The sequence below is a fragment of the Dufourea novaeangliae genome, unplaced genomic scaffold (assembly GCF_001272555.1).
Source record: "Dufourea novaeangliae isolate 0120121106 unplaced genomic scaffold, ASM127255v1 scaffold172, whole genome shotgun sequence".
In the NCBI taxonomy this organism is placed as follows: domain Eukaryota; kingdom Metazoa; phylum Arthropoda; class Insecta; order Hymenoptera; family Halictidae; genus Dufourea; species Dufourea novaeangliae.
Window position 1 is genome coordinate 1,276,883 of NW_015374058.1, and position 11,902 is coordinate 1,288,784.

Here is an 11,902-nt window from a genome sequence, read left to right on the forward strand (position 1 = left end):
CCGACCGAATTGTAAACTACTACCATAATTTTGTACCCCACTGTATTAGCGTACCATATCACGCTTTACATAATCGTCTATCTCATGCGTACATATTAGAGCGTACTTATAACCGTTCCCGCAGAATCGGTTACGAACTGCAGCATGATTTTTAATATCGCGCCGTTTGAGAAGCCTCTGTTACCGACTCAGACGGGATAAAGAAGCCGTTAAAAAAGAACACCCCGTGACGCGTAGGACGTAGATAAACTCGTACGACAGTAAGGGGCGTGGTAAGCGGGGTTCGAGAAGAAAAGAAAACCGAATCGCTTCGTCTAACGAAAAAGAGTGGGGATTTCGCGTAGATTCTGCTTCATAGCATCCTCAAACACCCCGATGGTTTGAGATCCCAGGCGCGAAAGGTGGCGCGAATATAAAGAAGAACGATGTTTGCAAAAAGTATGAATGTCTCTCGGTCGGTGTCTGAATGCGAATGACTCGATCCTCCCCCCTCCCGCCACGCACCGTCGCGCCATAAGGGAGAAATACAACGAGGAATCGAAAGGGGGGGAAAATACACCATCGTCGCGCGTTCTCCGTTCCCTATTCTCGGGCTTTTAGGAGCGGATAGTAATGGTCCAGGCCGAAGGCGAACAACTGTATGTATGCGGGGAAAGCTTGAAGGGGCCAGTGGAGCGTAGAACGCGTGGCATTCTGGCGGAAAAGCCTTCCGTCGAGCCAGCAGCCCCCTCCGTCTGCGATGTTGACTACTGGCCAGAGGCGTTGCCCCGGTTTTCTTTGTGTGCGTCGGTGACGACCACCCGTTGGCCAATTTGAAAACACCCTTGAATGTTATTCATCGCTGTAACGAAGATGATTGTGCTCGGAATTTAATACGTACAAATTACTTCCATTAGCCATGCGCGTGTTTTGATCAGTGGACCGATGGTAAATAGGTAGGGGGTAGGGGATATGCGTTCGTTGTATTGCGAACGGGATGAATAATTCGCCTTCCGTCCAAATGTCTTTTTATGGTTTGATTATTTTGAATTTCAACCGATTACCGTTAATTTACACAAAATTATCGGATCGAATATTCGTTCGCTACTCGTCTTGTTGGTTTTAAGGGATTTCATTTTTCTGAGAGATGGAGGAACGACGAAATTTTACGAAAATTCGAATTTTTTTTCTCGAGCAAAACGTTTGATAGACGGTAACGAATATCGATGTAGATTACGAATGAGTACCAGTGAATGAACATTATATACATATAAAAATGAGTACATGAAGTTATTCAAATAAACAATGATTAAATATTGATTTTCTTCAATTGCTTGTTTCATATTCAAACAATTTTCGTATCATTGCTTAGAAATGTTCATTTTTTTAATATCGTTCATTCACTAGTGAAATCTGTATTTTTTTTCTTTTTGATTTAATTAATACATTTTTCTAATTTTCTATACTGAAATCTATACATTATGAAAACATTCAGATATTAAAAAAATGTAATTTTCAGGTGTCAAGTATTTATTAATGTTATGATCATTTAAAATTCGACTTCAATAATTACAAAATCCCTTAAGTGTCTATTCATTGGTTTGTATGATTCGAATAAATCAGTTCACGTGAAACTTGTACTGTTTTCACGGGGAAAATAAGTATGTATTTCCGGTGCACCTATGGCGATGTATCTCCTTAAGGTTACTTAATAAATATAACGATACTAATGACTACTCAGCGAATGAAAGGTATCTTTTAAATACCGTTTCTTTTCGCTAAGCATTCAAAAGCAACACAAAGAAGTATTGTTTGGCTGGTTTACGTAAACCATCGAGGATTCCGGCCCAACGACCTGTAGCGCCGTGCATTGTTGCACGGAAATTACCGACCGCCAATTGCTAGGTCCATTTCTAACTGACAATTGCTCCACTTGTGTTCAGCCATTAGTGTATACTCGCCAGTTATCCTGTTGGCAATGCCATCGCGATGTGCATCGTCGCGTCGCAACGGTTCCAAGTAAACCGCGAGTTCAGCATTTTTCTCCATCTTTTTTCTTCCATATACATAACCACGATTCATCCATTAATTTGCACATTGCGCGGATGAGACAGCAGTTGTTCCCTCGAGTGATTTGTCTCTCGTCTTTCGCATCGTGTTAGCGCCTGATGCCTTTTCTTTCGTTTGAAACTGTAATTCAAACGAAGTACAGTGGACTCTTACGATATTATTGTCACTTGGCCCATTGCCACATGCGAGGCACCTTCCCCTCCACACGTACTTTCACGCACACATAAATTCGCTCTCCCACCACGTTGCGTACGTCCTCACCAGAGCACGATGCAGCTCTTGTGCATGCGCTGGGGCCAGTGTTACGACGATAGGACGTAGTTTCGAGAAGGCTCTCGACGCATTGCCGTTTTACTCTCCCACAACCTCGGCTGTGGCAATATCGTAAGAGTCCACACTATAAAAGAAAATTCGATTTAAGAAGACGGTTGTTTCGGATCACTTTTCTTCTTTCGTTTTATGTTTACACCCCTCTATTCATTTATCTCCGCAGATATATCCGCGAGGGTCTGTCAAGATGGTGGGGCTGCTGCTGTTGATGGTAGCCGGTCTAACGACGTCCACCATTGCCTATAACGGCGAATTGGTGGAGCAAGAGTGCCCGGTGGACTGTCACTGTCATTATTTTCGCATCAACTGGGTAACCGACTGTTCTGAGAGCAATTTGACGAGCATCCCTTACGACGAGCTCAGCCCAAATGTCTACATCCTGGACATGAATGGCAACAACATCGCGCGGGTCCTGCCGTTTCCGAGTTCAATCAAGCTGAGGCGTCTACAGATGGCTCACAATCGATTGACCGAGCTCAAATACGAGTCGTTCGCCGAGCTGACTTACCTGCTCGAGGCGGATTTCTCGTCGAACGCGATCACTCGCGTCGATCCCGAGGCGTTCAGGTAAAGCAACTTTCAAATCCAACCGTTCGGATCGTTTTCATCGGTTATATCATTTACCCACGTCGTATGCAAATAAAAATTTATCGTTTAATGTTTTTCATTATCGTGTTGGCACTAAAAAACGTACTTGTAGGGAGATCTGTGTGTATAGTACAAGCAGATCGAATAATTCTTACTGGTCGGATCGTATGTCGCACAGTTACATGCAGCAAAAATCATTTGACCAGATTGAAGCAATTTATACAGGGTGGCTCATTTAAGAGTGACTCCTCAAATGTCTTTTTTTCATTTTGAAAGTGCAAAAAATATTTTATGCGTAATTTGAATGGTATTAAATGGTCAGTATCCTGCAGGAGTTGTTTTTTTTTTCAAATGTTTTTTTATCGAGGATTTTAGGGTCATCGGTGTTTTTTTACAAATAGCTACATATTGTTTCCTATTGCATCACGTAGCTCATGAAAAAATATATTCAGATATGAATTATGATATGACCTTTAAATGGTCTGTAGTTATTTGAAAAAAGAACATCCATGACCTTGAACATTTCGAGAAAAAAAAGCAATGCTTGTAGGATACTAACCATTTAATAGCATTTAAATTACGTATAAAATATTTTTTGCGTTTGTGCAATTAAAAAAGATATTGGGAGCCATACTTAAACTAGACACCATGTATAGTGTTGGTTATTTCATTCATTTATAGAGGGTGTTCAGAAAAACAGTCTAAGACTTTAGGGGGCGTATAGTACTCTAGTACTCATTAAATGCCATAGTAAGTATACTAGGTCGTTGAACTCGTTGCGACATCAGCTACAACGCTATGAAGTTGAAACTACATAATTCCATTCAAGAAAATACCAATGACCTTCGAATAACTTTAACATCAGGAGAATAATACAACCTTTGACTTGAATTTTCTTACTGATTAATCAAGATTTTGAAATAAACTTTTTTAATATTACAGAAATTAAACTTTCTTCGCATAATTCAAATGACTTTATTTTCATACGCAAATTGTTTTTTAGTCGTAATACAGGTTCATGCAAAATAAATGAACATCGACAAAATTATATAGCTTTCGCTTCACGTTTACGCATGAATTAGTCACATATTGTCACATATTTATTACAATATTGTCTCACTATTAGTCCACCTGTTGATGCGTCCTACTAACTCATTCTTACTTTCCCCATTCCATTCCCAAGCAAAATACAACAAAATATGCGTATAGAATACGTTATCCATACCATTGAAAAATGAAATTTTATCCTACTTTTCTATATTACGTATCGTGGATTCACTGAAAAACTAAAAATGTTGCTGTCCATCGTGAAGTACTCGGTTCAATAACAACGAATTGGACACCATATTCCTTTAAACGCTCGTTATTGGTCCCAAAGGCTGACCCATTAGAAAAATCATCCAAACCCATCCGCAAAAGCTAGCCTATCGCAACAAAGCAATTTTGAACGCCACGAACACACGACCACTGTTATGACCGGGTCTCGATCCTTCCAACAGGGATAACCCGGGTCTAATCACGCTGGAGCTACAGAACAACCCGTTGGACGAGGTCGAGGGTCACTTCTTGAACTGTCGGACCTTGCTCTACCTCGATCTGAACTCGTGCGGTATCCGCCGGCTGAACACGCAATTCTTCCACAACACGACGAACCTGAACAAGCTCGATCTGTCCCACAATCCGTTGGACAGAATCGAGCCGGGTCCGTTCGACCATCTGACCAATCTCGAGTATCTGAAGCTAAACTCCTGCAATCTGACGCACGTGTCCTCGGACGCGTTCGCCCATCTGGAGAATCTACGGGAACTCGAGATGTCGGGAAACGATCTCCGTACTGTCAGTTGGACCACCATGCTCGCTCCGTTGATCCGTCTGGAGCACCTGGACATCCGTAAAACGGGCATCACCAATCTACCCGGTGACGCTTTCGCGAAGAATCTCTATCTTCGTCAGCTGGTCTTAGCTGACAACGAGCTATGGCATCTGGACGTCGGCAACACTCTGGGTCACAATCTGCACAGCCTCCAATCCCTGGATCTATCGAACTGCAACCTCCAGGATCGACTATCCGAAGAAGCGTTCCGTAACGCGAGCAAACTTCGTGTTCTGAACCTAAGCGGCAATCCCATGTTCGCGGCCGACTTCACCGCCGTGCTGCGTCATCTGCCAAAACTGCACAAGCTCTCGCTGAGCAACTGCAGCCTAAGACGTTTACCGAACGCGTTCGACGCATTCGAGCACCTGGAGGAGCTCGACATCTCGCACAATCCATTGTCAGACGCGTTCGTCAGCCTGCTACGTTCGCTCACATGAACTTCCTCAAGAAGCTGGTACTATCAGGGAATAAACTTCACACATTGGAGGAAGGTCTGTTCGCCAATCTGACACGACTGGAGACTTTGGAATTGAACAACTGCGATCTGAAGACTCCCATTGATCCGAAGGTGTTCGGCGATCGCGTGAACACGGACATAATCGAGCTGAAGCTCAGTGGGAATCCGCTTGAGGTACCCGCGGACGGTGCACTTCTACCGACGCAGCTGTCGAATCTGGAACTTCTCGATCTCAGCAGTTGCGATCTGTTGCATCTGAACAAGAATCTGTTCGCCAATACCAAACGCATCACCCAGCTGAATCTCTCGGGCAATAATATCTCCGGCTCGGAGAATCTCGCCTGTCTGAAGAAGCTACAGAGCCTGGAGCACTTGGATCTCAGCAACAACAACCTGGGCACCATCAACCCGAAGGCATTCAAGGCGAATCCGCGTCTGGTGTCGGTCAACCTGTTGGGCAATCCGTTTGTTTGCAACTGCTCGATAGCTGACATGTGGGACTGGGCGGTCCAGGTTAAGAACGATCTACACGTGCTTGTAGGCAGCCAGCCGGCAAGCTTCGAGGCTGGAGCCGTGAAATTACGAAAGAGTCTAACCTGCACGTACGACGAGGAGACGTATCGGAACATTGTCGACCAGGCGACCAGCAACGATCAACGACGATTACGGAAAGGCGACATGACCCCGACGCGCACCTGGGCAAAATACGTTCGTGAGTCTAGTTGCCCTCGTAGCTCATGATATAGAGCGAAGAAATTTCAACATCCCCTGTTGCATCCCTATCACGACAATGTACGCGGACACGGAGCCGAGCTCTAAAGGCACATTTTCATGTGACAGTATAAAAGTCATGACATTCCGTTGTCGTGACACTGTTATGACAATTGTAAACCCAATGTCATGACAACAACGACATCTAGTTTTCACGACGACAGAAGTCATAAACATTTAGTGTGTCATGACTGCAAAAATCACGATTCACTGTCACTGGAAACGTACCTTATCGTACATATACGTTCGACGATGGAATTCGCGAGTGGCGCTATCTCGCGGCTATTATCGTGTATTTATTATATTATAAGACATGTCTCTCTCTCTCTGTCTTGAGCGTAGAATGTATGGGAGATTAATTTTCTACAAACTTTGCCGGCGTTATTGTACTGTTAGAAATAGGATGATGGTATCTTGTAAGCGTGAAACTGGATTCATGAGATTTGTGAGCGTCAGTTACAGTAAACTCGCGATAATTGGGGCTCTATTGTCTGTCTAGCGCAGTGTTTCCTAACGTGGGACGTACGCCCCATCGAGGGGCAATTAGCAAATCATTGACATTCGGTTATCTCCATCGATAACAGTTTTCTCGTCTATGTACTTTCTTTATTTGAAGCAACTACTGATGTTAAACTTCTTCAGAACTTGGTTTTTTCCTACTATACTAGGAGAACGACGAGATCTTTGAGGCGTTGAGGTGGGTCATGATCCAAAATAGGTTGGGAAACACTGGTCTAACGAGATGCTATTGGCTGGCAACTGTCTCTGTCCCTCTCTGTTACCTAAATGGCTATCATCTCCCTGTGTTTATAGTTACTGACTTCACTCGTTGGATGAGGTGGATAGTTCTAGGAACGAGTAATTATAATACCTACGTGAGTAGGTTTTGTACTGGGAAAAAAGATTTTTTTTGCGATTCAACAATATTTTGTCATATCGATCCACGGAAAAATCGGTGCTGAAAGTCAAATTGAGAAACGGCGTACAGTATTATTGTTACCTAGAACACGCTGGCAAAGTTTGTACAGAAATTTGTCGCAGACAACCCTTGTATAAGATGTGATCCCCTTGCTTCCATCGTGTGTGTATGACTTGATTTTTGTAGACTAGTAGGATTAAGGTGCACCGATAATAGACCACGCAAGAGACGTCAGGATGTTGAAATTATTTTTTTTTTTTTGTATGCAAGCTCGTCTCGCCGAGCATTTTGTATATAAGTTAAGGGTGTAATCTTCCCTGTGCGTGTCGTTACCATATAGTGTTCGGAATTAAGGATGGACATGATGTTAATGATGCTGGGCGGTTCAATTTGTCACGCGATCGTACACTTTGTCGTTTCATTTTTCTCTGCGCAGAAGCGGTTATTTATAATCTTACACGGTATAAATTAAGTTATAAAGCAGCCCTTACATAATTCTTGAAACTTAAAATCTAAATGAAGACGAGAAAGTTCCAATTGTAAACGACAAAGGAGGAAACGTGAAAAGATGATGGATAAAGTATTTTGGTGTCCAGCCGGTTGGGAAGTTCTTGAATCGACGAAGAAGTTACGAAGTTTTCGGATGTTGAAACTAGTGCAAATTCTGCATTATATGACACGGAGTCGCTAACTCGTGTAAGCACGGCGTGATTAACAATCGTTCGGTTGGTTGTTGCATCTGAAGTAATTGATTTCACCGATATTTATTTTACCAATGAAATCGCAGTCGAAAAATTGTTTAATATTTATCGAACTATTATTTTTGAACTGGAAAGAGACATCAGATTGTGTTTTTGTAAACTTAAGTGAAATTATCTCAGCTGCGGAAAATTCACTTTCAAGTTCGAAATATACGATATAAACTGTCGGTAAAATGTCCTCCACTTCACGTGTAACAACCCAAATAACAAGATTCTTGCATGCTCATGTAAGCCTAAACTATTATTCTCGTGTTGCTTTATATGGCGAGTGTCTGTTACACAAGGCTACGAACCTTCGCCAGGTGTATATCTTCCATTGGTGAACACTGGACGTCGTCGGCCCTCGTCTGGTAAAGTGAGAGCAAAGTTTGTTACATACTAGGTGAGTCGATAAGAACTACTAGCTAAAATAACTCGTTACCTATTGATTGTATCAGAAAACCTTTTTGATGAATTATGTAGCATTTTAAGGGGTGCATCGGATGGGTAGAATTTAATTTTATTTATATCTTATTTTTTTCAAAATATGGTAACCTTGAGTTTTGAGTCAATGCTTCGTTTTTTTAAATGCCATGTTGTTGCCAATGGAACGACGAATTCAACATATATTATGATGGTATTAAGAAAAAGATTCATTGACCTTGAAAAATTCTAGGTCACCTTAATATCTATAATAAAAAAAGATATAAAATTGTATCCATCCGATGCGTTCCTTAAAATGTTATATAATTCATTAAAACGTTTTTTGATACAACTAATAGGTAATGATTTGTTTTAGATGGTAGTTCTCATTAACTCACCCTGTGCATGTGAAATTTGTTCGTACAGGAATTTAAATGCCCTAACCACTCCGCAACTCCCAAGTTCATTAAAATGAAGGTAGCCTGTAGAACAAAAATTGCATTTCCTCTAACCAATCAAGGGTTAACCAATCCTATATTATATATTGTTCGTTCGTAATATTCTTTATTGTATATTTATTTAGTTATCGTTCAGTATGTTTGTCCTTAAACTATGTTCCTCATTGGAACCAAATGAATCATTTCAAGGGACTTTATGCACTTTTTTGTTGTCAAGGCTTACGTTTAAGTCTGTTGCAAAATATAATAATAAATACAGTAATGTCTCGATGAGTGCGGCGTACTCGGGTCCACTTCGGAGCATTCATGGCGGGACGGAAAGGTTTTCAGCCCCCTCACAAATTTGTTTTTGGTTGCCCGAAGCCGAGCCTCTGCTTAGCTTCCCGTTTACTCTGTTTTGATTAATTCTACAGGGGAACTCCCTTAGAGGTGGGAATAACGCCGTTGCTCGTGTCGCATTTATCGAGGAATTACGGTATACTTCGTACAGTTAAGGGGATTGAAGACGGTGACATAGAGTAACATACTAATAAATATAGTGATTAATTCCATATCATTCTAATAGGGATCGAGATACTTTCAATGACCCAAGTTTATTTCTTAACCAATTAGTTTACTAATCACTGAGATTCACCAAGAAATGTTTGTCTCCTCCGAGGGTTCTCCTTGCGGATGTGTATACTTACATTACTTTTCGAATGGTACACTGTCCTTAATCCAACCAGAAAGTGTTCTCTAGCGGCGTGTCTCTATGTCTCTGTGTAAATAAGGTGCTTGATAAAGTATCCATGGATTTTCTATCAGCCTCTCAAATAAAACAGTGTTGAACTTGATTCTGGTGCCAAAGCTATCATGGGTGGGGGAACATTTAACGTGGGTATTTTACGGCTTTAGCTGTCCAAGGTCGTTTTCTTTATGTTCTGCATCTTTTTGAACGTATTTTACTCTTCCATTATGACACGTGACTCAACACTCGAGAGATACATGACGTAGATTGGTCCGACAAGGGAACTACGATACCCCGAAAATTTTAGATTTTTTTTTCTCGAATTCTAGGGGATCTCAGTAGAAGCATCGTACAGTTTTTAGTTTTACTGTTACTCGATTCTTCAGGTCTAAATCAACCCTCAAGAGTTAATGTGTCTTTTCCTGTATATCTTGAAAACTGTAGTAGATATCACAAAACGGTTAAAATGAAAATAGAACGGTTTCTTATGCTCTACAAAACCACGTAATAAAATTGTAAAAAAAATTTTTTTGTTTATTGATTTATTTATTTATAAAATAAATGTTTAACAATTTCATTACGCACTTTTATAGAGCATAAGAAGTTGTTAAATTTTTATTGTAACGTGTTTTGATATCTACTATAATTTTTAAGGTATACAGGAAAATAGAAAGACACATTAACCTTTAAGGACTACTACTATCCACCTGAAGAATCGAATATTAGCAAAAATGAGAGATTGCCCAATGTTTCTATGAAGATCTCGTAGAAACCTGCGGAGTTTAAAAAAAAATCGAAAATTCTCGAGGTGCTGAAGTTTCCCCTGTGAATCACGAATACCTTTTATTTTTCCGTTTTAATTTACTTTAAGGTGCAACAGTGTACACCTGTAGCGATTAGGTTAGGAATGGTTAAAAGTGGCAATGACGAGTTGAATGACCTTGAACGGTCAAAGTCTCTTCTGCCTTAGTTGGCCGTAGAACCTAATACACGTCTATCCGTCTGACGCTGCGTAGCGGAGTATATGAATCAGATTTCCACTCTCGCTGCCGCTTACAAGATCAACGCGATCGAAGTCGGACGTTGATAAAATTTCATTATTGTCCACGAAATGTATAAGACTGTGTTTAATAAAGGAGTCATTTTTCTTGGTACATGTATATGTAACATCATCTCGCACAAATTTCCATTGTGTCAATTTATATTTAAATTTAAATTGTTGTATACTATTAAATTCAAATATGAACTATGTTCAATAATTTAAATTTCCTTTTCGGATCTTTCAGGGAAAATTAAGGGAATCAATTTTTGTAAAATAAGATACACTAAACAGAACAATATTTGTTCTATTTTCAAGACAAAACAATTATTGTTTACTATATACTTGCAATTTTTGTATTGACGCCTAAATGCATGATTACAATGAGTCAATGGCATAATATGCCTTTTACTTTTTGTTTTTCATATCTGTAACGTAATACGCTTATGACAATATTCAGTCCTGTGGTTCGCCATCTTTCTTAAACTGTTAAAAATTCGTCTACAATGGAAACGAATAGTCTCTCAATCGACTGAATTTAATTGGACAGTAATAATTCTACGAGAGCCTGTTGTTCTACCTAATAATGACGAACGTATATATACAGTTAGCGGTAAATTAACGGAACATTATCAAGTTCCGCCAATTACACAGTACTGATGCAAGGAATCATAGAACTTACTGGATACGGGACGATAACTATTAGGTAAGCATTGAAAATGACAACTTCAGCAGAAACCCGTCTCGCGACAAAATTTACAATGTGATCCATTGATTTGCATACTAAATTCATGTTCGCTCGGGCAGATAGTGATCTTTGCCACGGTGTTAACTGCAAATGTATCTGGGTGTTCACGTGACATTCCGGGAAGACGAAGCATGAGATCCAGTAATATGGGGGACATTTAAAGATTCTTTAATAGATATCCTTAAAAATCGCATATTTTTCAAGATATTGTTGAACGGTACCCAGAATACTTATAAGGTACTATAAGGGTTAAAATCCGTGGTCATCGATATTTTAAAAGTAAAAATAAGCGATGTATTCCATGTCACGTGCCACTGTCGTTTCTGCTACGTTGTCATAACGTTCGAATTCGAAACCACCGTGATTTTTGCCAAGTAAGAATCTCGCGTAGATTATCAGATAACATGTCACACGAATCAACATTAATCATACACACACACATACGTGGGGACCAATCGAAGTAACGGGAATTGTACAGATCGTTTATGTGCAAACTCATGGAAATCATCCTAGTCATTCGTACATTACGAAGACATCCTATTTCTTTCCAACGGTTATCGAAAAATCTCGACTCATCGTTCTCGACCTGCACCGACGCCCCTTGTATTCGAGTTTCTAAACATTCTTTCAACTGCCGGTTATTTATCCGAATCGTGTGCACGTGGTATAATAAATTATCGGTTCGATCGTTTGTACCCGAGATGCCGGGCATTTAACCCTGTTCCCGCGATGTCCCCGTCTGGTCGAAAGAAGAGTGCAGCTACATTACTAGCGGCG

At 40.6% G+C, this 11,902-nt stretch overlaps 1 protein-coding gene across 1 annotated transcript; it reads left to right on the forward strand.

Annotated features, from left to right (window-relative positions):
* Positions 1-2,566: 2,566 nt before the first annotated feature.
* LOC107190026 (carboxypeptidase N subunit 2-like) lies at positions 2,567-6,139 on the forward strand. Its single transcript, XM_015578742.1, has 3 exons — positions 2,567-2,946; positions 4,467-5,266; positions 5,308-6,139. Exons 1-3 carry the CDS (start codon positions 2,567-2,569, stop codon positions 6,039-6,041), a joined length of 1,914 nt encoding a protein of 637 aa, XP_015434228.1. The 3' UTR covers positions 6,042-6,139.
* The last annotated feature ends 5,763 nt before the right edge of the window (positions 6,140-11,902 follow it).

Coding starts and splice junctions, on each gene's coding strand:
- LOC107190026 (XM_015578742.1), top strand. CDS start 2,567: ATGGTGGGGCTGCTGCTGTTGATGGTAGCCGGTCTAACGACGTCCACC. Junction 2,947..4,466: donor GTCGATCCCGAGGCGTTCAG/GTAAAGCAACTT, acceptor TCCTTCCAACAG/GGATAACCCGGGTCTAATCA. Junction 5,267..5,307: donor CGCGTTCGTCAGCCTGCTAC/GTTCGCTCACAT, acceptor TGGTACTATCAG/GGAATAAACTTCACACATTG.